Source organism: Dendrobates tinctorius, unplaced genomic scaffold (assembly GCF_039654945.1).
Source record: "Dendrobates tinctorius isolate UK_male_01 unplaced genomic scaffold, ASM3965494v1 ptg000003l, whole genome shotgun sequence".
NCBI classification, from domain to species: Eukaryota; Metazoa; Chordata; class Amphibia; order Anura; family Dendrobatidae; genus Dendrobates; species Dendrobates tinctorius.
In genome coordinates this window covers 102,622,554-102,649,429 of record NW_027361671.1, presented here as the reverse complement: position 1 = coordinate 102,649,429, position 26,876 = coordinate 102,622,554, and the positions used below count along the sequence as shown (strand labels likewise).

The window sequence follows — 26,876 nt, the reverse complement described above, 5'->3', positions numbered from 1 at the left end:
GGCTTCAAGAATATGCAGAAAAGATCTTCACCATTTTCTTATAACAGACTGCACAGTACTGATTAGGTGGTAAATAACACTAAGGAACCTTGGGCTTTCTGTGCACTAAGGCCTTCACACAACTTTTCCAATTTTCGCATTTAAACAGATCACTTCACTGAGAATCAGTCTAAGGCTGTGTGCCCACGTAGCAATTTTTAAGTGTTTTTGCCGTGATTTTCGGCGCGAAAACGCTTAAAAATCGTGCACAGAACGCCCCCCCATGCATTCCTATGGCATTCCGCACATGCTGTGCTAATGCTGCGTTTTTCCGCGGCGGAATCACATCGCGGAAAAAAAAAAAAAAAATCGCAGCATGCTCATTCTTTTGTGCGGAATCGCAAAGAATTGCTGCGATTCCGCACCCATAGGAATGCATGAGAATCGCTTACTTCCCGCATGTGGCTATGCCCACCATGCGGGAAGTTAAGCGTCTCATGTGCGGTTGGTACCCACGGTGTGGAGGAGAGGAGACTGTCCTCCAGGCCCTGGGTACCATACCCCTGTAAAAAAAAAAAAAAAAAAAAAAAAAGAATTAAAAATAAAAAAATCGGGGTATATTTACCTTCCGGCGTCCCGCGCTGCATTCCCGGCCTAAGCGTTCCCAGTAATGCCTTGCGGCACGGTCCAGTGATGACGTGGTCTCGCGAGATCGCTATAGCAACGCGAGACTACGTCATCACAGGTCTCGCAAGGCATTACTGGGAACGCTGTGGCCCGGCAATGCAGCGCGGGACGCCGGAAGGTAAATATACACCGATTTTTTTATTTTTTTTAGCATTTTAACATTCTTTTAACTATTGATGCCGCATAGGCGGCCTCAATAGTAAAAACCTGGTCACACTTGTCAAACACTATGTTTGACGAGTGTGACCAACCTGTCAATCACTTTCCAAGCGATGCTTCAAATTGCTTGGAAAGTGCTTGAATATCGCACACGAAAATCGCGGCAAAATCGCGATCATAATCGCGGTAAAATCGCGGTGAAATCTGGGAAGGAGTCCGGTTTTTGGTGTGAGTTTTAACACGCACCGTGGGCACATAGCCTAAGGCTACTTTCAGACTTGCGCTAGGAGGCGCAGTGCAGGGCCGCCGTTAAGCTCCGCCCCCAGACGCTCCTCCTCCGGTCAGCACCTCCTCTGGGCGCATGACGCTGCATGCGACCAGTGTACCCTATATTTAGCGTTGGGTACGCCGGCCGTGCGCTATGTTTGTGCCGGCGCATGCGCCCTTTTTGTGCTGCGCCGGCGTGCGCCAAACGCACCGCGTTGCATTTTTGTGCGCTCGGCGCAGCGCAGAAAGGGCGCATGCGCCGGCAAAAACAGCGCACGGCCAGCGTACCCAACGCTAAATATAGGCGGAGCTTAGCGGCGGCGCTGCGCCTCCTAACACAAGTCTGAAAGTAGCCCATCAAGAAGATTTCACAAGTTTTCAAAATCAAGTTCATTTTTCAATCAACAGCAAAGTCCTACACTCGTAAGAGGTATGTAAGAAATGATTGAACTTAGGAGTCTTCTAGACAACACCCCAAAAGTACATTGTAACTCATCCTCTTCATAACAACATGCTATTAGATATACATGGGAACAAGAGTAGGCTTTTGTAAAATTTGATAGGATTATACAGTCATCACATACTTGATGGGCTCGACAAATGAGATCCAAATCATGTTTGTGAAGAAATTTTGCCACAACTTCTGCTCCAAACGTAAAGGATACCCCTCTGTCATTTTCACCCCAACCTAAAACATCTTTATCAGGATCAGACCAAAGCAAGTCACACAATAGACCCTGATCAGGAACATCAGTGGGGCGCATAATTCTCCTAATTTGCTCCATTGATTGAAGGTCTGGAGATAAACCTGTTGAAAGAGGAATTTGTTAGGGGCGCTTCACACTAACAATTTCATTCTGTCGGCACAGGAGACCAAATATGGACAACACACAGATTGCAGCATGCACTAGTCCCAACAGACAAGAGTGCTTTTTTCAACTGTACCGAATTCATGTCAAACAGCACATGTGCCTTTCTACACACAAATGCAGCCATATTTGCACTTTATGGATATAACTCTCAAGAATTCTCATTTGTGTGAACCCAACCTAAGATCTCAGACACTGCAAAGACATACAGGTATGGAACTTTCTGGCTGTCCCCATTGGGGCTCACAATCTTATCTGTAAAGTACAGTGGAGTCAGTAAGCCAAACCTCCGACTCCCCAGCTCTGCATCACTACTGAGCATGCACAACGCGCAGCACAGATTCATCTCCACTAAAAGCCGAGATCCTTAGATCAGGAATAGAACAGACATTTTAAAAGGACATTTCATAACTTTCCCAAATTCTTATGAAAACATTTACAGGACATATTGTATTAATGTACCAAATTTATAATATATTGTCGGGAGTTGGCCCATTTTATACCGACTCCACAGCCCTGGCTATACAAGCATAAATAAAGGTCAGTGCGCTCTGAGATTTTCATGGACGCACAGACTTGTATGAGTAACTTTGATCCATAACTCAAAACAAAATCAAAAAAAACTTTTGCAGACATGATTTGCACAAAAAAAAAAACCAAACAGACATGTGAACAGCTCCATAGATTGTAATGGGTTCTGTGAAATTAAAGATGGAACAAAAACATGAAAATCGGGCATCTGAATAAGGCCTAAGGCAGAGTATATAAGAAGCAGTGTATCAAAGTCACACACATTTTTCAGCTAATTGAAGCCACTTTGGGGTTATTTTAGGTCAATATACATGTATTTTTGTCCTAGAGTAACCAGACATTCAGCACACTCCTGTTCACGTGAACCCAGCCTTAGGGTGCTTTCACTGTTCAGGCATCCTTTCAGTGGCTCCGTTGGGGGTTCTACTATGTCTGAGTGTCCATCTCCTGCAGGTGTGCACACCCGAAAAGGATGCACATCAGACCACACATTAACTCTGCCAGCACCATTATAATAGTTCATGGCCCCATCGGTGCTTACACACGAATCCCGTTTTGTGGGGAGTTTGGATGTAAGCCCTGACTGTGCCACTGAACTGGTGCCTGAACAAAGTGAAAAAAACTCTTACATTCACACTTGTTTGTGAGGGTACATATTTTACACCTGAACACTAAAAATGAAACATTCGGGATGCTTTGAATCATACGATTAGGCCTTGTATAATGTGTAGCAGATTGAACTTAACTTTATACAAAGTGGTAGATAGGAAAATTACACATTTGTGAAACAAGTTTAACGAGGTTCTCCTATGTTGGTTATTTAATAGTCTCAGATGGCAATCACATTTTCCATATACATTTCTGTGTAAACGGTTCAGGCAGATGTGGAAGAATGCTTTAAAAAAAAAAGTATTAAGTTTTTTTTATTAATTACCAAAATGCAAAGTGAATGAACATAAAAAATCCAAATTGAATCAGTATTTGGTGTGAACATCATTTGTGTTCAAAACAGTATAAATTTTTCCAGTTACATTTGCACACAGTTTTTCTTAGATTTCAGCAGGGAAGTTGTTCCATACATCTTGGAGAACTAACCACGTATCTGTGGATGTAGGCTTGTGCAAATTCAGAATACATTTTGAAACAAACACCTACCAAATATTATTGCATGTTTAATGCTAATTATCTGCCTGTAATTCTCAGTACTGAAGACACCATTAATCTTGGTAATATTCCCAACTCCAGTTGCTGAAGTGCAGCCCAAAATTTGCAATGATCTTCCACCATGTTTCACTGTTTCCGAGAGACACTCAGTACTGTACCGTTTCTGCAGTCCTTCAAAAACCAAACTGCCTTTTGTTATAGCAAAAATTTCACATTTTGATTTGTACGCCAAGCACCTGATGCACTTTTCTGCATCTCAGTTCCTGTATATTTGTGTACAGTTGAATCACGTGAACTTGTTTGCATGTGAAGGTATGGCTTTTTGGCCATAATTTATCCATGAAGGCTACTTCTGGCCCGACTTCTCCAAACAGTAGATGGGCATTAGCTAGATCCTACTGTTTGCAACTAGTTCTGAGCTGATGGCATTGATGAACATCTCCAGATTTTGAACAGAAGCGTGATGTATCTCATCTGCTGCACTGTGGTTTCTTAGCCATATATATCTCACTTATCATATTTCTCCTTTCACAGCAGAGTTTTTGGATCTTAGGCTCCCTCGCCAAGGTGATTAGCTCTCCATGAATCTTTTCCACAAGGCCACAGCCACCAATAGTCTCCTGGATTTTGGAAGTTCCCACCCACACCATCTCAAGAGAAGTATACCTGTTGGGCAATTCTCCAACTTCGACAAAATTGTTCTCTGCTACATGACTTTCGAACCCAGGCAAAGGTCCTTACTGGACGGTTAAGAAGGAAAACGTTGGCGATACCAAATATCATCATAATTTAGATTTTGCTTTGGTCATTCACTTTGCATTTTGTTAACTGATAAAAAAAAAAAAATATATAAAAGGGGTAAATATTCCAATAACTGCATTATTTTTAAATAATGTAAATTATTGTGAAAGTCCAGGTGTACAGTGGCTCAGCTATATCGGCAAACCCACAAACTATGAATGAAGCTACAATGCACATACTGTAGACAAGAGATCCTTATTCTTAAGATCAGTGGGGTATTACTCATGGTGATCATAGTTTTATTGTCCATTCTGTAGGTCATGCATTACAAGGAAACCATAAGGCAAGTATAACGAGCACATTAGATCATGTGCTGCTACACAGACTTAGAAACATGTTCATTGCAAAGCAATGTGTACACTAAGGTGTTTTTGGTTTTTTTTTTACTTGCCTCCATGACAACAAAAAATCTTCTCATCAACTATTGCTGCTATTGGCAAGCAATTGAAGCAGTCTGTAAAGGTTTTCCATAACTTAATATTATACCTTCGTTTACCTAAAAAGAAAATGGACAAAATTAATTTATATATAAGATCAGTTGTATAAACCTGATTCACTATCACACAATGTTACACTGGTGCAGCCCAAGCCAAACGCACTAATTCAGCCATCTGTTTTTCAGGCATGGAAGAGATCCAGACTTGAACCAAGCTAATGGCACCAAATCTCACTTACATTATTACAACCAAGTCTAGTGCATAGCAGCTTTACGTGCCACAAACACCAAAAATATGCTTACATTCATCATAAAATCCATAGATTCTGTTAATGCTGGCACACTCATGATTGCCTCGAAGGAGGAAGAAGTTTTCTGGATATTTTATTTTATATGCCAAAAGTAGACAAATCGTTTCCAAGGACTGTTTTCCTCGATCCACGTAGTCACCAAGAAATAAATAATTGCTTTCAGGAGGAAATCCACCATATTCAAATAGTCGAAGCAAATCATAGTATTGCCCATGAATATCACCTGTAAAGACAAATCTGTATAAATTAACACAAGCCTGTCACTCTGTGGGGAAAAAAGCAGAAACTGGAAAAGTCAGGATGTGTAGACTTGTACCTTTTTTTTTTGCACTTTTTATAGTTTTCTATCACTGTAGACATATATGTTAATCAAACTGTAGTGTAAATGATGCATATCTACCTTAAAACCCTTCCCACAAAAGGACATAGCTGTACATCCAGACGGCGAGTAGTTCACTGCGCTCAGGCACACAGTTACTTCACAAGGTGAAGGTGCCATCTGCAGTGGGAGGCAGCAGTAACATACAGCTCAGCTCCTACTGCATGTGCTGGGACTGGAGGTAGATTCTAGTGTATTATCAATGGGATCAAAGGATCGAATGTTACCGTACCCTCATGATAAGAGAAAAAAAAAAAAAGAATTGCTGTTTTTGCTCATGTTCCCTAAAAAAAAGTAAATTGTAAATATCAGAAGGTGTAAAGAAAAAAAAAAAAAAAAAAAAAAAGTGTAGCTTTGTCTCCCAAAGAGTATATTAGTGGGATCTGAAAGTCGCATGTACCATATAATAGGCCAATAAAAAATACAGCTTGTAATGCAAATCACCACCCTCACACAGCTGCACTGCCTGAAGAATGTAGAACTTATGACACTGAGAAGATGGAGACAAAAAAAAAAAATATTTTTTTTAACAGTATTTATTGTATAGAAATATATTTGTTATTACCAACTGTCACAGGGGCGGAGCCGGTGCAGGCTGTCAGTCAGGGCCGGGAGTGCAGTTACAGCAGCTGATCTGTATACTCAGAGCAGTGTCGGAAACTGCGCCGGCGCTGCCCTGTGACTCAAACTGGAACTATTGTGGGGACAATACAATTCATTTTCTCCCCACAGCATGCAGCAGGTTTTACCTGCAGATTAACAGCGGTTTTTTCTGGCGACAGGTTCTCTTTAACTCAAATTGAGAGATTTACTGGAAATTGAGAGATTTACTGGAAACATACTCTGTAAAATGAAACATGTACTTACCACAAATTTTAAGAGGTGCTTCAAGTTCAAGCAAAATTGGTTGACTGAGGAAGATTTCACGAGACTTCAAGCACAACCCTCTAATTTCATTTTCTTGGAGCTGGACATTTTTTCCAGGCTTTGATCCTCTTACTAAAAATAAATACAAATTCATTGAAACAGCACTTCGTATGCTAAAGTCAACTCAAATCTATCGGTGATTATGCATGCAATAACTTTTCAGGATTGGTTGTAGTTTTCTATACTATTTTTGGGGTACAAACAGTTTCTTGGGAAGTTATCTAGCATTGCCTAATCTCTCTATATAAAATTGAGTGTGTATATATCATCAACCAATCACGAAGCATCTTTCATTTCAACAAAGTTGTTCAAAAAAAGCTGAGCTATGATTGGTCGCTATGAGCAACAGTTTTCCTTGCAACCAATCACTAAGCATCTCTCATTTCACCAGAGCTGGTTAAAAGAAGCTGAGCTGTGATTGGTTGCTATGATCAAGTTTTCCCACTTGACAACACCTCAGCAGACACTGACATGAAGGGAGAAATTTAGCATCCCTGGGAACATAAGCTCCCAGCCATTGTCTGCCCCCCAAAAAGGAGCACAGAGCACATGACAAATGAATCCCCCCCCCTCCTGTGCCCATATACCATCACACATACTCCATCCTATAGGCACATCTTCCCTCTCAAAGGGATCATTGGTATGGAAGTCAGAGCAAATCCATCAAGTGCTATGGTTTTGACCCCAGGTCTCTCTTAAAGATCGGGCCTCCGGTATGGAAGTTACGACCGTTTCACTCTGCTCTGTGGTTTTGACCCCAGTTTATCTTAAAGGGATCATTGGTATGGAATTTAGGGCAAATCCACTCTGCACTTTGGTACTGACCCCAGGCCTTTCTTAAAGGGATCTCCGGTATGGAAGTCAGGGCAATTGCCTTCAAATGCTCTGGTACTGACCCCAGGCTCTCTTAAAGGGATCCCCAGTATGGAAGTTAGGGAAAATCCACTCAGCGCTCTCTTTCTGACCCAAGACCCCTCTTAAAGGGATCCCCAGAATGGAAGTGAGGGCAAATCCACTCTGCGCTTTGGTACTGACCCCAGGCCTCTCTTAAAGGGATCCCCGTTATGAAAGTTAGGGCAAATCCACTCAGCGCTCTACACTGTGTGCAGAAAAATTAGGCAAATGAGTATTTTGATCACATCATCATTTTTATACATGTTGTCCTACTCCAAGCTGTATAGGCTTGAAAGCCAACTGCCAATTATGTAAATCAGGTGATTTGCATCTCTGTAATGAGGGGTGTGTAGTCTAATGACATCAAAACCCTATACAAGGTGTGCTTAATTATTAGGCAACTTCCTTTCCTTTGGCAAAATGGGTCAGAAGAGAGATTTGACGGACTCTGAAAAGTCAAAAATTGTGAGATGTCTTGCAGAGGGATGCAGCAGTCTTGAAATTGCCAAAGTTTTGAAGCGTGATCACCGAACAATCAAGCGTTTTATGGCAAATATCCAACAGGGTCGCAAGAAGCGTGTTGATAAAAAAAGGAGCAAAATAACTGCCCATGAATTGAGGAAAATCAAGCGTGAAGCTGCCAAGATGCCATTTGCCACCAGTTTTGCCATATTTCAGAGCTGCAACGTTACTGGAGTATCAAAAAGCTCAAGGTGTGCCATACTCAGGGACATGGCCAAGGTAAGGAAGGCTGAAAAACGACCACCTTTCAACAAGAAACATAAGATAAAACGTCAAGACTGGGCCAAGAAATATCTTAAGACTGATTTTTCTAAGGTTTTATGGACTGATGAAATGAGCGCGACTCTGGATTGGCCAGATGGATGGGCCCGAGGCTGGATCAGTAAAGGGCAGAGAGCTTCACACCGACTCATGACGCCAGCAAGGTGGAGGTGGGGTACTGGTATGGGCTGGTATCAAAGATGAACTTGTGGGTCCTTTTCGGGTTGAAGATGGAGTGAAGCTCAACTCCCAGACCTACTGTCAGTTTCTGGAAGACACCTTCTTCAAGCAGTGGTACAGGAAGAAGTCGGTATCGTTCAAGAAAAACATGATTTTCACGCAGGACAATGCTCCATCACATGCTTCCAAATACTCCACAGCGTGGCTGCCCAGTAAAGGTCTAAAAGAAGAAAAAAAATAATGACATGGCCTTCTTGTTCACCTGATCTGAACCCCATAGAGAACCTGTGGTCCCTCATAAAATGTGAGATCTACAGGGAAGTAAAACAGTACACCTCTCCGAACAGTGTCTGGGAGGCTGTGGTGGCTGCGGCACGCAATGTTGATCGTAAACAGATCAAGCAACTGACAATCTATGGATAGAAGGCTTTTGAGTGTCATCGTAAAGAAAGGAGTCTATATTGGTCACTGATTTTTTTTGTTTTTGAAAGTCAGAAATGTTTATTTCTACATTTTGTGTTGTTATATTGGTTTACCTGGTGAAAATAAGCAAGTGAGATGGGTATATATTTGGTTTGTATTAAGTTGCCTAATTATGCACAGTAATAGTTACCTGCACAAACAGATATCCTCCTAAGATAGCCAAATCTAAAAAAAAACCACCCACTCCAACTTCCAAAAATATTAAGCTTTGATATCTATGAGTCTTTTGGGTTGATTGAGAACATAGTTGTTATTCAATAAAAAGAATACAACTTGCCTAATAATTCTGCACAAGATGTAGTTCTGACCCAAGGTCCCTCCTAAGGCCGGGGTCACACTGGCGAGGAATACGGCCGAGTGAGAGGCGCTAAAAGCACGCATTAGACACGGACCAATGATTCTCTATGGGGTACCTCGCACCAGGCGTATATTTCTCATCCGTATTCTGCACTCCGTGCCAATCGCAGCTTGCTGCGATTGTCAGCGTACTATGGCCGTAGTACGCCAATGCAAGTCTATGGGTGCGCAAAAAATACGGATTACACAAGGACCACACATGTGACTTGCGAGAAATACGCACCCGGTGCCTTTTAGCAAAGCCGGCAATTCAGTGTGCTATACAGTAAACTCACACTGACAGTTTTAATAAAGAAACGAAAGAATAGCTATAGACACATAGAATACATATATATATATACATATATATATATATATATATATATATATATATATATATATATATATATATATATACACACACACATTCTATGTGTCTATATCTATTCTTTGGTTTCTGTTAGAAACCATGTTATAGGGCTCCATTATATGTCCATTTTGCAAGCCTGCGATAAAATCTCACCATACGGATGCCATACGGATTGTATACGGATGCTGACATGCGCAAAATACGCGACCACACCTTGATTACGGATGACATACAGAGCACTATTTAGGGGTCTGTCATCCGTGTTACGCATGTAAAATACTGACCGTATTTTGCGTCGGTTAGTGTGACCCCGGCCTAAAGGGATCCCCGGTATGGAAGTTAGGCCAAATCTACTCAGCGCTCTAGTTCTGACCGAAGGTCCCTCTTGAAGGGATCCCCAGTATGGAAGTGAAAGCAAATCCACTCAGCGCTCTGGTTCTGACGCCAGGCCTCTCTTAAAGGGATCCCCAGTATGGAAGTTAAGACCGTTCCACTTAGCACTCTGGTCCTGACCCCAAGCTGACGGGATAATGTGGGATATTAGGGGTTGTTGTCCAGTAGCTCTGGCTGACGGGATGATGTGGGACATTATAGTGAATGTGGCTATGTGGAATGGGCGGGGCTCTACACACACACACACACACACACACACACACACACACATACATACATACATATATACACACATACACACACACACACACGGGTTGGACAAAATAATGGACACCGAACATTTTGGCATCATAATCTTCGAACATGCAAACCGTGACATATGGTAATGTTTTGTAGTTGATTATTTGTGTTATATGATATGTGTATGTAAACTGTTTGTTTTGCTGAATTGTAAGAACATTGATGAAAACCTGATACCAATGGCTGACCTCTCGGATTTTCAAAGAGGCCAAATTGTTGGTGCTCGTATGGCAGGTGCTAGTGTAACAGAAAGTGTCCGAATGCTTGGCGTGTCAAGAGGTACTGTCTTCAAAGTAATGACTGCGTTTGAAAGAGAAGGAAAAACGTCCGCAGCAAAGCACAGGTCCGGCCGAAAGTCAAAGTTGGCTGAGACCGACGGACTCTAAAGCGAATTGTGAGAGGATCGCAAGACCACGGCTCCGAAAATCACTGCTGAGCTCAATGAGCACCTACAGAACCCAGTTTCCACGAAAAATGTTCGTCGGGAGCTGCACAAATCTGGATTCCACGAAAGAGCTGCAATTCGAAAACCGCTGCTGTCAATGACAAATGTTTCCAAGCGTTTAGAGTGGTGTAGAAACCTCCAGAAGAGGTCCCTCGAGCAGTGGAAACATGTGATAGTCTCAGACGAATCATGAGTAATCCTATTTCCGACCGAGTGTACGTTTGGAGACAGCCGAAAGAAGTATTCCATCCAGACTGCCTTCTCCCAACCATAAAACATGGCAGAGGTTCTGTGATGATCTGGGGTGCTATTTCGTGGAGATCTGCCGGGCCAATGATATCCCTTCATGGAAGAATTAACAGCCGAGATTATTTAGGCATTTTGGGCGACCAAGTGCATCCTATGGTTCAAGCACTGTTCCCGGAGGGGAACGCCATCTTTCAGGATGATAATGCACCAATTCATACAGCTAGAATCGTGAAAGCATGGTACGATGAACATTGTAATGCCGACTTTAGAGATTCAAGTTAGACGTCGATTTCCGCCGCCATCGTGGCTCAAAGAACTGGTGGGTGTTTTAACTGAAGAATGGGCTACAATTCCTTTGGAAACAATTCACACCTTGTATGAATCCATACCTCAGATAATTGAGGCTGTAATCACTGCAAAAGGTGGACCTACACCATATTAAACTAACTTTTGTTGCTGTTTCCAGGCGTTTCCATTATTTTGTCCAACGTGTGTGAGAGATATATATATATATATATATACATACATACATACATACATACACACACACACACATTATAATTTGCTATAACTAACCGTAGTTAGTTACTTTGCCCGGGCAGCGCCGGGCTCTTCAGCTAGTCTTTATCTAAAAATCAATTTCTGTTGTCCGACTTTAAAGCGAACCTGTCAGCATGTTTGTGCACAGGAACCTACAGACAGTGTCAGGTCGGCGCCGTTATACTGATTAAAATGATACCTGGGTTGATGAAATCCATCTTGTGGTTGTTGTTTAATCTTTATTTTCAGTTTTGAGTTAATGATATGTTTGTGCTTTGGGGCGGCCTGTTGGGGGGCTTCATGTGGTGCTCTGATTACATATTCATCTGTATGTTTCTGACAGGCCATTGATCTCTGCTCTAGTTTACATAATGAATCTGTTGATACTGAAGAAAAGGGAAAAAAAAAATCCTTCTGCAGGCAGGTGCCAGCCACCTACACTGCAGCATAATCGCATTTCTACTGTCTTAATAATAAATGTGCTTGAGGTTATTCAGATAATACGACAAAAAAAAAAAAAAACAATTTTAAAATGGCATCCACCGCTCCTGCGCAGTAGCAGTTGTCGGTGGATATAGAGGCGATCCAATAGCTGCTATCGCGCAGGCAGCGCCATCTTGCTGGAGAAAAAAAAAAAATTCCTCCAATATGGCGTCGCCTGTGCAGTAGCCAGCTATCTGATCACCTCTATATCCACCGACAACTGCTACTATGCAGGCACAGTGGGTACCATTTTAAAATTTATTTTTATTTTTTGGTATTATTTGAATAACCTCAAGCACAATTATTATTAGGAGAGTAAACATGTGATTATGTTGCAGTGCAGGAACCAAGGCTGGCACCTGCCAGCAAAAGGGTTTTTTTTTTTCTTCTGTATGGACAGATATTCATTATGTAAACTAGGGGGCAGGTCAGTGAGGAATCCGTGACGTGTCAGCAGTCTGCATTATGAATACCTAATCAGAGCACCACATGAAGACCCCCCCACAGCCCCGGAGCACCAGCATATCACTAACTTAAAACTGAAAATAAAGATTAAGCAACAACCACAAGATGGATTTCATCATCCCAGGTATCATTTTAATCAGTATAACGGCGCCGACCTGACACTGTCTGTAGGTTACTATGCACAATCCTGCTGACAGGTTCCCTTTAACCCCTTTCCAACATCGGGTGTACATTTACACTGATGTCGGACTCCCTCCCTTTGATGTGGGCTTCGGTAGTGTTTTGAACAGCTGACACCGCGGGTGACCGGTGTGTTAGCGCGACAAGAGGAGGTGTCCTGGAGACCTCTATGGTTGTGCCGGCTTGCTGTGAGTGCCACCCAGTGGTTGGCGCTTATAGCAAGTGAGTAATTCTAATACACAGAGGCAAACTGATCATCTATGTAGCAGAGCCGATCGGGTTATGGCAGCTTCTAGTCTCCCATGGAGACTATTGAAGCATGGCAAAAGTAAAAAAAAAAAAAAAAGTATTTAAAAATATATATGAAAAAAAAAACTGGCAAAAATTAAGAGATCAATGTAAAATGTTCAGTTTGACTGATTTCTCTCCTTATAGGTATATTTGAGTAAAATGTAAATTGCTCTTTTATTCTATAAACTACTGACATGTCTTCGAATTTCAAGCACTAAATTTTGTGTTTGTTTTTAGAAAATGAGAAATGGTATAAAAAAATGCAGTGCTTGCAGACCTCAAATAATGCTGAGAACACAAGTTCATAATCATTTAGAAACAACAATACTAATGTTATAACTCAGGAAGAGTTCAGAAATCAATATTTTGTAGAATAACCATGATTTTTAATCACAGCTTTCATGCGTCTTGGCATGCTTTTCACCAGACTTTCACACTGCTTTTGGGTGACTATGCCACTCCTGGTACAAAAATTTAAGCAGTTCTTTGTTTGATGGCTTATGACTATTCATCTTCCTCTTGATTACATTCCAAAGGTTTTCAATGGGGTTCAGGTCTGGAGACTGGGCTGGCCATGACAGGGATTTGGTGTGGTGGTCCTTCATCCACACATTGATTGACCTAGCTGTGTGGCATGGTCCATTGTCCTGCTGGAAAAAATTGTCCTCAGAGTTGGGGAACATTGCCTGAGCAGAAGGAATCAACTGGTTTTCCAGGATAACCTTGTATGCGGCTTGATTCATACGTCCTTCACAAAGATTAACCTGCCCAATTCCAGCCTTGCTGAATCATCTCCAGATCATCACCGATCCTCCACCAAATATCACAGTGGGTGCAAGACACTGTGGCTTGTACGCCTCTCCAGGTCTACGTCTATCCATTAAACAACCAGGTGTTGGGCAAAGCTAAAAATTAGACTCATCAGAGAAGATTACCTTACTCCAGTCTTCTATGGTCCAATCCTTATGGTCTTTGGCAAACTTCAGCCTGGCTCTCCTTTGCTTCTCATTAATGAAAGGATTTTTTCTAGCTTTTCATGACTAGAGCCCTGCCTCTAGGAGCCTGTTACGAACTGTTCTTGCCGTGCACTTCAACCCAGCTGCCTTTTGCCATTTCTTTTGCAAGTCACTTAATGTCATCCTGCGATTGCTGAGTGACATTCAATAAGATGACGGTCATCCGGGTAAGTGGCGAGTCGTTTTCGCCCTCTGCCGGGTCTATAGCTTTGTTGTCCCAATGTCTGCTGCTTGACCATGTTGTAATGGACTGAGGTCTAAGGCCTGTTTCACACTTCCGTTGCTGTCTGTCAGTTGTTATCCGCGGAAAACGGATCTGTGATCGTCGTGAGATCAACGGGTGTCAGTGGACCGTTCTTTTGACGGATCCGGCGAAAGTGAAATTTTAAAGGAACCGCAGCATGGGGGGGGGGGGAAGAGAGAGAGAGGGGGGGGGGAAGAGAGAGAGGGGGGGGGGGAAGAGAGAGAGGGGGGGGGGGTGGAAGAGAGAGAGAGGGGGGGGGGAAGAGAGAGAGAGGGGGGGGGAAGAGAGAGAGGGGGGGGGGGAAGAGAGAGAGGGGGGGAAGAGAGAGAAAGAGAGAGAGAGAGAGAAAGAGAGAAAGAGAGAGAGAGAAAGAGAGAGAAAGAAAGAGAAAGAAAGAGAAAGAGAAAGAAAGAGAAAGAGAAAGAAAGAGAAAGAGAAAGAAAGAGAAAGAGAAAGAAAGAGAAAGAGAAAGAAAGAGAAAGAGAAAGAAGAGAGAAAGAAAGAGAGAAAGAAGAGAGGAAAGAAAGAGAGAAAGAAAGAGAGAAAAGAAAGAGAGAAGAAAGAGAGAAAGAAAGAGAGAGAAAGAAAGAGAGAAAGAAAGAGAGAAAGAAAGAGAGAAAGAAAGAGAGAAAGAAAGAGAGAAAGAAAGAGGAGAAAGAAAGAGAGAAAGAAAGAGAGAAAGAAAGAGAGAAAGAAGAGAGAAAGAAGAGAGAAGAGAAGAGAGAAAGAAAGAAGAGAAAGAAAGAGAGAAAGAAAGAGAGAAAGAAAGAGAGAAAGAAAGAGAGAAAGAAAGAGAAAGAAAGAGAGAAAGAAAGAGAAAGAAAGAGAAAGAAAGAGAAAGAAGAGAGAAAGAGAAAGAAGAGAAGAAAGAAGAGAGAAAGAAAGAGAAAGAGAGAAAGAAAGAGAGAAAGGAGAAAGAAAGAGAGAAAGAAAGAGAGAAAGAGAGAAAGAGAGAAGAAAGAGAGAAGAAAGAGAGAAAGAAGAGAGAAGAAAGAGAGAGAAAGAAAGAGAAAGAAAAGAAGAGAGAAGAAAGAGAAAGAAAGAGAGAAGAGAGAAGAGAGAAAGAAAGAGAGAAAGAAAGAGAGAAAGAAAGAGAGAAAGAAAGAGAAAGAAAGAGAGAAAGAAAGAGAAAGAAAGAGAGAAAGAGAAAGAAAGAGAGAAAGAAAGAGAGAAAGAAAGAGAAAGAAAGAGAAAGAAAGAGAAAGAAAGAGAGAAAGAAAGAGAGAAAGAAAGAGAAAGAAAGAGAGAAAGAAAGAGAGAAAGAAAGAGAAAGAAAGAGAGAAAGAAAGAGAGAAAGAAAGAGAGAAAGAAAGAGAGAAAGAAAGAGAGAAAGAAAGAGAGAAAGAAAGAGAGAAAGAAACAGAGAAAGAAACAGAGAAAGAAAGAGAAAGAAAGAAAGAGAAAGAAAGAGAGAAAGAAAGAGAGAAAGATAGAAAGAAAGAGAGAAAGAAAGAAAGAAAAAGAGAGAAAGAAAGAGAAAGAAAAAGAAAGAGAAAGAAAAAGAAAGAGAGAAAGAAAGAGAGAAAGAAAGAGAGAAAGAAAGAGAGAAAGAAAGAGAGAAAGAAAGAAAGAGAGAAAGAAAGAGAGAAAGAAAGAGAGAAAGAAAGAGAGAAAGAAAGAAAGAGAGAAAGAAAGAGAGAAAGAAAGAGAGAAAGAAAGAGAGAAAGAATATTTTTTTTTTCTTTAACGATCCCGGAACGGCATTACTGGGTTAAAAATGATCCCGGAGCAAAGCTTCCGGGCATGCGCACATGAAATTAGCGGACCGTCAAGAAAAAACGTTGCAGTGTCCGTCTCATCCACCCGGGAGCCAATAATGTAAGTCTATGGGGGGAAAAAACGGATCCGCCCCTTGCTTGGCACTCAAGACTTTTCATTTCAACTCCTTTGGCATGGTTAAGAGTCTCCACAAGAAAAGAAGAAGAAAAAAAAAAAAAACAAAACACATGCAGACGTCTAGAAAGACGCGCCACGTGTCAGTCTCCGCAGGTCTCTCAGGACGCATAGTGGACATGGGACAACCTGAAGTCCCATCCACTATGCTGTAACATCTGGACACTGCTCAAGTACACAGCGTCCAATCAGCAGCGTTTTCTGATCATGTGCACCTACCCTAAGAGATTTTTTATGCAAGTTCCAGTTCTGACATACAAACACTGATGTTACTATGTCAAAGCTGTACAAGTCCTCATAAAATGCATAATAACCTAGTCTAGGTCCCTGTCTTGCTGAAATAGTTGGCACCCTAAGATTTATCTAGGCTACTTGCACACTTGCGTTATCAGGCGCAGCGCTCGGTCGCCGCTAAGCTCCGCCCGGGCCACGCCCCCTCTGGTCAGCTCCTCCTATGGTCGCATGACGCTGCATGCGATCAGCGTACCCTATATTTAGCGTTGGGTACGCTGGCCGTGTGCTGGTATGTTTTTGCCGGCACATGCGCCCTTTTTGCGCTGATCCGAGCGCACATAAATGCAATAAGGTGCGTTTGGCGCACGTCGGCGCAGCGCAAAAACGGCGCATGTGCCTGCAAAAACATACCAGAGCACGGCCAGCGTACACAACGCTAAATATAGGGTACGCTGATCGCATGCAGAGTCAAGCGACCATAGGAGGAGCTGACTGGAGGGGGCGTGGCCAGGGGCGGAGCTTAGCAGCGGCCGAGTGCTGCGCCTGATAACGCAAGTGTACAAGTAGCCTTACTATGCATACTTATATAGCGCCATCATATTCAACAGCGCTTTGCAGACATCATCACTGTCCCCACTGGGGCTCACAATCTAAATTCCACATCAGTATGTCTTTGGAGTGTGGAAGAAACCGAACAACCTGGAGGAAACTCATGCAAACGCAGGAAGAACATACAAACTCCTTGCAGATGTAAGATAAACTTAAAATACTGACCAGCTCACCATCAGTTAGCCCTAATGTACCCTTTACTGGCCCTTCACAGATAAATTCCACACGTGTATTGCAGACCTCTTACTTACCACAGATCCAACATATGACTAGCCTGATGACAGAAGCCAGTGTCCATACTGAATCAGGGTATCCCTAGTCACAGTATACACACTCAGATTTGTACACTTATGTCGACTAGCCTGAATTACAGGAGCAAGTTCTTATAATGAGTCAGGGCATCCCTAGTCACAGTTTGCACACATAGAACAATGCTGAGACTGGGGCATACTCAGTACAAGTCAGCATTAAGTGTCATGGAAGAAATGCGCAATATCGGTTCTCGATGACCGTACATCTCAATGATATTACAGACAGATAGCAGCATAGAACACAGTCTTTCCTCAAATAAAGTTACTGATGTAATTTTTGAGAGTTCCTTGATCTCGCAACATCCAAGGCCTGTTTCACACCACCGTTTTTCAGATGAGAGAGAGATTTTAGCGGCTCCCGGAACGGCATTTATGGGTTAATGCTCAAAATAGCGGACCGTCAAAGCAAAGAAACGTTGCAGGGCCCATCTCATCCGCCCAGGAGCCGCTAAAATCTTGGCGGATCCGTAAATAAACGGGTGGGACAGACGACCATCAGTCAAGATCCGCCAATAATGCAAGTCTATGGGGGGAAAAATCGGATCCGCCCCTTTTTTGGCGGATCCGTTTTTTAAAAACCTTGGCGGATTTTGACTGACGGGAAAATACGGAAGTGTGAAACTGGCCTAACCCATTTATTACATTAAAAAAAAAAAAAAAAAAAAATCTGCAATCGCTCGACTAGGGCAGGAGTAGCCTGCTATTGGACAAGCCATATCATTATCAGGTTGTAATTGAAAAATTAATTGTACTTGAAACGTTAATTGTTTTTCTAAGATATTTTAAATAGAAAGTGTTTACAATGATGGCAAACCCCTTTAACTCCCCCATTGCAGCCAACAGGAAAAAGATCTGCAAGTCAGCAAAAATTGTACATGCTATCAAATAGAAAAAAAACATTTATAGGAGATAATATCTACATACACACATTTTTGTGTATGTACCTTAACCTCTTCATGACCCAGCCTATTTTGACCTTAATGACCTGGCCATTTTTTGCAATTCTGACCAGTGTCCCTTTATGAGGTAATAACTCTGGAACGCTTCAACGCATCTTAGCGATTCTGCGATTGTTTTTTCGTGACATATTGGGCTTCATGTTAGTGGTAAACTTAGGTCGATAATTTTTGCGTTTATTTGTGAAAAAAACAGAAATTTGGCGAAAATTTCGCAATTTTCAAATTTTGAATTTTTATTCTGTTAAACCAGAGAGTGATGTGACACAAAATAGTTACTAAATAACATTTCCCACATGTCTACTTTACATCAGCACAATTTTGGAAACAATTTTTTTTTTTGTTAGGAAGTTATAAGGGTTAAAAGTTGACCAGCGATTTCTCATTTTTACAACAATATTTACAAAACCATTTTTTTTAGGGACCACCTCACATTTGAAGTCACTTTGAGGGGTCTATATGGCAGAAAATACCCAAAAGTGACATCATTCTAAAAACTGCACCCCTCAAGCTACTCAAAACTACATTCTAGGAGATTATTAACCCTTCAGGTGCTTCACAGGAACTAAAGCAACGTGGAAGGAAAAAATGGACATTTTATTTTTTGCACCACAAATTTTCTTTTATCATTAATTCTTTTCATTTTCAAATGGGCTACAGGATAAAATGGATCCTAAAATTTGTTGGGCAATTTCTCCTGAGTACACCGATACCTCATATGTGGTCATAAACCACTGTTTGGGCGCACGGCAGGGCTCGGAAGGGAAGGAGCACATTTGACTTTTTGAATGGATAATATGCTGGAATATTTAGGGCTTGCCATGTCGCGTTTGGAGAGTCGCTGTGCGCCTAAGCACTGGAGCTTCCCCACAAGTGACCCCATTTTGGAAACTAGACCCCCCAAGAAACTTATCTAGATGCATAGTGATCACTTTGAACCCCCAGGTGCTTCACAAATTGATCCGTAAAAAAAAAAAGTACTTTTTTTTTCACAAAAATTATCTTTTAGCCTCAGTTTTTTCATTTTCACATGGGCAACAGGATAAAATGGATCCTAAAATTTGTTGGACAATTTCTCCTGAGTACTCCAATACCTCATATGTGGTCATAAACCACTGTTTGGGCGCACAGCAGGGCCCGGAAGGGAAGGAGCGCCATTTGACTTTTTGAATGGAAAATTCGCTCCAATCGTTATAGGACACCATGTCGCGTTTGGAGAGCCCCTGTGTACCTAAACATTGGAGCTCCCCCACAAGTGACACCATTTTGGAAACTAGACCCCTTAAGGAACTTATCTAGATGTGTAGGGAGCACTTTGAACCCCCAAGTGCTTCACAAAAGTTTATAACGTAGAGCAGTGAAAATAAAAAATCATTTTTTTCCTTAAAAATGATTTTTTAGCACGCTATTTTTTATTTTCACAAGGGTAACAGGAGAAATTGGACCACAAAAGTTGTTGTCCAGTTTGTCCTGAGTACGCTGGTACCCCATATGTGGGGGGGAACCACTGTTTGTGCGCACGGCAGGGCTCCGAAGGGAAGGAGCGCCATTTGACTTTTTGAAGTGAAAATTAGCTCCAATCGTTAGCGGACACCATGTTGTGTTTGGAGAGCCCGTGTTCCTAAACTTTGGAGCTCCCCCACAAATGACCCCATTATGGAAACTAAACCCCCTAAGGAACTTATCTAGATGCATAGTGAGCACTTTGAACCCCCAGGTGCTTTACAGAAGTTTATAACGTAGAGCCGTGAAAATAAAAAATATTTTTTTTTCTTAAAAAAAATATTTTTAGTCCGCAATTTATTTTCACAGGGGTACCAGGATAAATTGGACCCCAAAAGTTGTTGTACAGTTAGTCCTGAGTACACTGGTACCCCATATGTGGGGGGACCGCTGTTTGGGCACACGTCGGGGCTCAGCAGGGATGTAGTGACATTTTGAAATGCTGACTTTGATGGCATGGTCCGAGGGTGTCATGTTACATTTGCAGAGCCCCTGTGTGCCTAAACAGTAGAAACCCCCCGCATGTGACCTCATTTTGAAAACTAGACCCCCCAAGGAACTTATCTAGATGTGTGGTGAGCACCTTGAACCCCCAAGTGCTTCACAGAAGTTTATAACGCAGAGCCGTGAAAATAAAAAAAAACTTTTTTCCTCTAAAAAAAAAAAAAAGATTTTTAGCCCGCAATTTTTTTTCACAAGAGTAACAGGATGAATTGGACCCCAAAAGTTGTTGTACAGTTTGTCCTGAGTACGCCATTACCCCATATGTGGGGGGGAACCACTGTTTGGGCACACGTCAGGGCTCGGAAGGGAAGTAGTGACATTTTGAAATGCTGACTTTGATGGAATGGTCTGCGGGCATCATGTTACATTTGCAGAGCTCTTGATGTACCTAAACTATGGAAACCCCCCACAAGTGACCCCATTTTGGAAACTAGACCCCATAAGGAAGTTGCCTAGATGTGTGGTGAGCACACTGAACCCCCAAGTGCTTCACAGAAGATTATAACGCAGAGCCATGAAAATAAAAAATATTTTTTTTCCTCAAAAAATGATTTTTTAGCTCGCAATTTTTTATTTTCACAAGGGTAACAGGAGAAATTGGACCCCAAAGGTGGTTGTCCAGTTTGTCCTGAGTACGCTGGTACCCCATATGTTGGGGGGAACCATTGTTTGGGCACACGTCAGTGCTCGGAATGGAAGTAGTGACGTTTTGAAATGCAGACTTTGATGGAATAGTCTGCGGTCGTCATTACGTTTGCAGAGCCCCTGATGTGCCTAAACAGTGGAAACCCCCCACAAGTGACCCCATTTTGGACACTAGACCCCCCCACGGAACTTATCTAGATGTGTTGTGAGCACTTTGAACCCCCAAGTGCTTCACAGAAGTTTATAATGCAGAGACGTGAAAATGAAATAATCATTTTTTTCCACAAAAATAATTTTTTAGCCCCCAATTTTTTATTTTCCCAAGGGTAACACGAGAAATTAGTCCCCAAAAGTTGTTGTGCATTTTTCCTGAGTACGCTGATACCCCATATGTTGGGGTAAACCACTGTTTGGGCACACGTCAGGGCTTCGAAGGGAGGGTGCACCGTTTGACTTTTTGAACGCAAAATTGGCTGGAATCAATGGTTGCACCATGTCGCGTTTGGAGACCCCCTGATGTGCCTAAACAGTGGAAACCCCTCAATTCTAACTCCAACCCTAACCCCAACACATCCCTAACCACAAGCCTAACCCTAATTCCAACGCTAACCCTAATTCCAACGCTAACCCTAATTCCAACCCTAACCCTAATTCCAACCCTAACCCTCTTTCCAACCCTAACCCTCTTTCCAACCCTAACCCTCTTTCCAACCCTAACCCTCTTTCCAACCCTAACCCTCTTTCCAACCCTAACCCTCTTTCCAACCCTAACCCTCTTTCCAACCCTAACCCTCTTTCCAACCCTAACCCTCTTTCCAACCCTAACCCTAATGGAAAAATAAAAATATTTTCTTTACTTTATTAGTTGTGCCTACCTATGGGGGTGATAATCGGGGGGTTTATTTACTTTTTCTTTCATTTTGATCACTGTGAGAGTGATCAAAATAAAAGAATGGAATCTGCAGCCGGCAGATTCGGGCGGGCACACTGCGCATGCGCCCGCCATTGTCCAAGATGGCGGCGCCCATGAACCGGACCCGCCTGACACCGGGAGCGACAGGGGTACTTAGAAGGTGCCGGGGGAGGTGAGAGGGGGTGAGGGGGTTATCGGAAGCTGGCGGGGAGCAGAGGGAATGGGAAGAGCAGATGATGACAGCGGCGGCAGATCTCCGCTGTCATTCAGTTGCGGGGGGGCGATCGCCGGTGGGGGGGGGTGGAATCGGTGTCTCCAGCCATGTCTGATGCTACAGCAGCATCGGCCATGGCTGGATTGTAATATTTCATCAATTTTCATTGATGAAATATTACTATCGCTCTGATTGGCTGTTTCACTTTTAACAGCAAATCAGAGCGATCGTAGCCACGTGGGGGCGAAGCCACGCCCCCTGTGGCGAAGAACAAAGCCCCCTGTATCTGCGGGTCAGGTGACATTTCAGTGACCTAGGTCACCCGACCCGCAGGGGGGCTTTAAAGTCATGACGCCACATAGGCATCATGGGTCGTTCTGGCACGACTTTTCATGACGCCTACGTGGCGTCAAAGGTCGTGAAGGGGTTAAAGTGCCCATGTATTTTAGATAACACTTGTTCAAATGACATAACTGTCAACCACACATGTACGGCTGGGTTAGACCAAGCTGCCTCTAAACCAGGGGTGAGGTACCTTCTTCTGCCAAGGGTCTGCCAAGGCCAATTGGATATTTGAGTCATCCTTTGGGGGACGTACAAGGTGCTCGCTAACTCCGCCCACAAAGTCTTGACACTGGCAAAGGTGTCAGGACATAATCTTTCATTGCACATGCCTCAGCATGCAGTAATGAACTCTGCGTGCGTGTCCCCCACAAAACAAGAAGAAATTAAAAGGCCTGTGGCCATCAAAACACAGCTGCCAGCTCAAGCACTGTGGTTCCCAACTTCCCAGGAATGTGCTCTGGGGCCGAAGAAAAGGTCATCGCGGGCCATAAATGGCCTTTGGTATGGAGATTACCCACCCCTGCTCTAAACAGTTTTGAAGTATCCCAACTCCATGGAGAACAAAAGGATCAGGTGTTAAGAAGTATTCCCAAATCAGTAAGCATATTGCTACTATATGACATCACTTCATGATCGAAACGTGTCTGACCTCCGGGACCCCCTGTGACTGTAGCACTCTGTCCGCTTCAGTTTTTCCTCTGCACAGGGGAGGTCCAGTCCAATCACAGCAGTGCAGCTCCATTTTGTCAGCAGCAGTTCCCTGCACAGCCAGCTGCACAAAAAAGGAAAAGTGAAGGGCACAGGAATAACAGCGGTTTTTAGACCACTAGCAATCATTTATTGATGGCTATCATTAAAGGGGTTGTCCAGGCTTTTCACATAATCTCAGTACATATCTGGGCTGCAGAATTATGGCAATAAGTAATTTACTTTCTGTCACTAGTTTGCAGGGTTTTCTAGATATTCTGAACAGAACGTCCAAGGGGGGGGGTGCTATGGCATTGAAATGAGAACTAGTCGTAACCTCCTACTCTACTCCAAACATGCCCTCTATAGCAACAACCCCACCCTCCATAGCTACAGGCCCTCCCTGTCCACATGAAGCAGCCCTCATCACACAGTAACAAATTCTTGCAGCTGCTCCTCCCCCAGACACACACAGCTATCTATATCTATGGAAAGTGAAACCAGTGAGGAGGAGGGAAAATCATCCTGTATTCTAATCTGCACAGGGGATGGCAGTCACTGATGTAATCTGTTGTGTGACAAAGCCTCTGCTGTGTGAATGAGACAGCTCTGTGTCACTGATGTCTTCACACAGCAGCAGATTTGGTGCAGTGTATGTGTGAGCACTGTGTCTCTAATGACAAATACTGAAGGGAGCAGCCTGTCCAATCAGCAGCTGTAACAGTGTGAAGTGTTGGGGGGTGTATGTGTGTATTGTGCTGCTTTCACAAATACAGGATCACTACTGTGTTCTTTCCAATGCTGGAATGATGATAAAGATGAGTGCTGTGCAGTTTACTGCCAGCCAATGAGTGGGCAGTGGGTGGTGCTGGTCACTGGAGCTTGCTGGGAGTTTGGTGGAGCTTCACACATACACTGCACCAAATCTGCTGCTGTGTGACGACATCTCAGTGACACAGAGCTGTCTCATTCACACAGCAGAGGCTTTGTCACACAACAGATTACATCAGTGACTGCCATCCCCTGTGCAGATTAGAATACAGGACGATTTTCCCAGCTCCTCACTGGTTTCACTTTCCATAGATATAGATAACTGTGTGTGTCTGGGGGAGGAGCAGCTCTCTGCACTGAGGCTGCTGAAGGGGAAGAATTCCTTACTGTGTGAGGAGGGATAGGCTTCTTTATGTGGACGGGGAGGGCCTGTAGCTATGGAGGGTGGGGTTGTTGCTATAGAGGGCATGTTTGGAGTAGAGTAGGAGGTTATGACTAGTTCTCATTTCAATGCCATAACACCCCCCCTTGGATGTTCTGTTCAGAATATCTAGAAAACCGTGCAAACTAGTGACAGAAAGTAAATTACTTATTGTCATAATTCTGCAGCCCAGATATGTACTGAGATTATGTGAAGAGCCCGGACAACCCCTTTAACTAAAATGGGAATCTCCTAAAATTCATTGTGTCCTATCCTTTGTAGGTTGGAGGAGTCAGCAAGTTCCCATAAAAATTAGATGTATGGTTAATTATTGTAAATGAGGGGGAAAAAAAAAAAAAACTAAACTAAAAGCCATCCCCTCAAAACAAGTACTGTAATCCATAGTCCGCAAATAATTTTTTTAAAAAAAGTAATTGCCATACTTTTCTGACTATAAGACGCACTTTTTAGCTCCAGAACTTTCAGTGTGTCTATAGTCTGAAGGTACTTTTACAAACATACAATTTCTGCTTTGTCCATCTACAGGGGAGTACTGGATGAGTAGTATAGAATGCAGGTGATTTACCACATCTGATAAAGTTATCTGTCTCTATAAGGTCATAGCTGCAACTCCTTTCTCCAAGCAGCAAGGAGGCAGGGGAAGGAGTGACAGGAACAATTGCTTCAATGTCTTGGCCTAAGATGAGTGCCTGCAATAAGAGTTCTATCTATTTATCTCACATAGCTGTCAGCAGCAAGACTGTGGATGGAGGGTCCAGAGGGATACTCTAGGACACAGCCTTTGCTTGTGTCCTGCTCTCAGAAACTGAAAGCTGTTCGCATGATCAGACTGCTGTTACAGAAACTTAATGTAGAGTCGTTTGAAAGATTTTCTGTCAATTGCTTTCTGTCAATAAAACATTTTTCACTGTTCTGCCCTACCACTTTCTCTAAGTTTCTAAATAACAATGGGAAAAAAAAAAATCACTAAATACTAGAATTAAAAAGGTGGCTTATATTTAAGTACACATACTCAACTGCCTCCTTAATATGAATATACACTGTCAGCCACAGATATGAGCACATCAGGGTCATTTATAGAACCCCCATTACAGTACAGCATCCACAGATAACAGTGCATCATCCATACATTCTCTTCAAAGAGCATCACAGCCATATATATTTGTCGTTTCGGAGAAAGACATACTTTTAATAGCTGCCAGGGACCAACGTGTGTGGGTGACTAGCCGCACAGGCACGTCCCCAGAGGCTTCTACCCAACCTCTGAAGGTGACTGACAAGTCTCTGCCTATTTGCCCACAATATATGAAGAGCCCCTTTCATAAAGACTGGCATCTTGCAAGTCAGTATTAATGAAGGGTCCACTGGTGTATGATGCGCAATATGCATTAAGAGGCCACAATGAATTAAGGACGTTTGACAGTGCATTTTTCCACTTCAGCTCATTGCCCCTTTGGGGCTTACATCGAATCCTGGTTTGCGAGGGTTCGGACATATGTACCGACGGGGCCATAAACTATAATGGTGCCGAAAGAGCGAATGTGTGTTCTGACGTGCATCATTTTTGGGCGTATAAGCCTATTGGTGGCGGATAACCCAGATAATGTACACGCATTGGGGCTGGGGGGGGTCGATGATCGGACATAAGCCATGACAAGACCAATGAACTGGTGGTAAAATGCAGTAGGAAAGCACCTTCAGACATCTTAAAACAACGATGCACCACCATCATAAATATCAGGGACTAGAGTACATCTGACAATTTTACCCCACTAAATTAGAGTATATTTTGGTGCATTTGTCAAGTGGGATTTGGCACACCATATGCCATCTCTGTCCACTTCAGCAAAGCTGGCTCTGGCTAGGACTGGAGGAAAAATGCTTAAAGGGAACCTGTCAGCAGTTTTGGCCGCTATAAAATACGGCCACAGCCTTTCAGGGCTTATCTACAGCATTCTGCGATCCGGGTCCGGCACCTCCCATCTTCTTGCGATGCCACCATCCTGCTTGCTTCAGTGCTGGTGTACTTATCTGCCCTATTGAGGGCAGACCAAAGTACTGCAGTGCACAGGCGCTGGGAAAGGTCAGAGAGGCCCAGCGGGCAGATAAGTACGCCTGCGCAGGAGAATGCTGCCGGGGAGCGATGAGGCAAGCAGGAGGGCGGCATCGCAAGAAGATGGGAGGCACCAGATCCAGACCTGCGACACCCATCGGGCAGCATAATAGAATGCTGTAGAAAAACCCTGAAAGGTGGTGGCCGTATCTTATAACAGCCAAAACTGCTGACAGGTTCATTTTTATAGCAAATTATTTGTGTAATCTCAAATTGTGTAAACATTTTAAGGTGGTGTATTATGCCAGAATTCTATAGTAAACACCTTTATGAATATGCCTCAAATGGTTTTTGCATTAGGAGTGATTTCACATTGCGTTCTTTGTCCCCATCGGGGCATAAGTCCAAAATCCCCTGCAAAACGGGGTCTGGACGCATGTGCCAACGTGGACATTAGACTAATGGCAACGGCAGAGCGAACGTTCGCTCTTCTATCACCATTACAGTCTATTAGCACCGGCACGAGTCCCGACACAGATTTCTAGGGGATTTTGGACGTATGCCCCAATGGGGACACAGAACAATGTGAAAGCACCGTTGGAGATCCCCACTACAAAGCAGAACGATACTCTGC

General features: G+C 43.0%; 1 protein-coding gene across 1 annotated transcript in view; it reads right to left on the bottom strand.

Annotated features, from left to right (window-relative positions):
* Nucleotides 1–26,876, bottom strand: part of PPP1CC (protein phosphatase 1 catalytic subunit gamma) — a 53,182-nt gene that overhangs the window by 12,047 nt on the left and 14,259 nt on the right. Inside the window, exons 3-6 of the mRNA XM_073565346.1 lie at nucleotides 6,451–6,582; nucleotides 5,197–5,427; nucleotides 4,849–4,953; nucleotides 1,677–1,900 (exon numbers count right to left, since the gene is read on the bottom strand). Of these exons, the coding sequence (XP_073421447.1) occupies nucleotides 1,677–1,900; nucleotides 4,849–4,953; nucleotides 5,197–5,427; nucleotides 6,451–6,582 (692 nt within the window). The remainder of the gene's footprint in view (nucleotides 1–1,676; nucleotides 1,901–4,848; nucleotides 4,954–5,196; nucleotides 5,428–6,450; nucleotides 6,583–26,876) is intronic.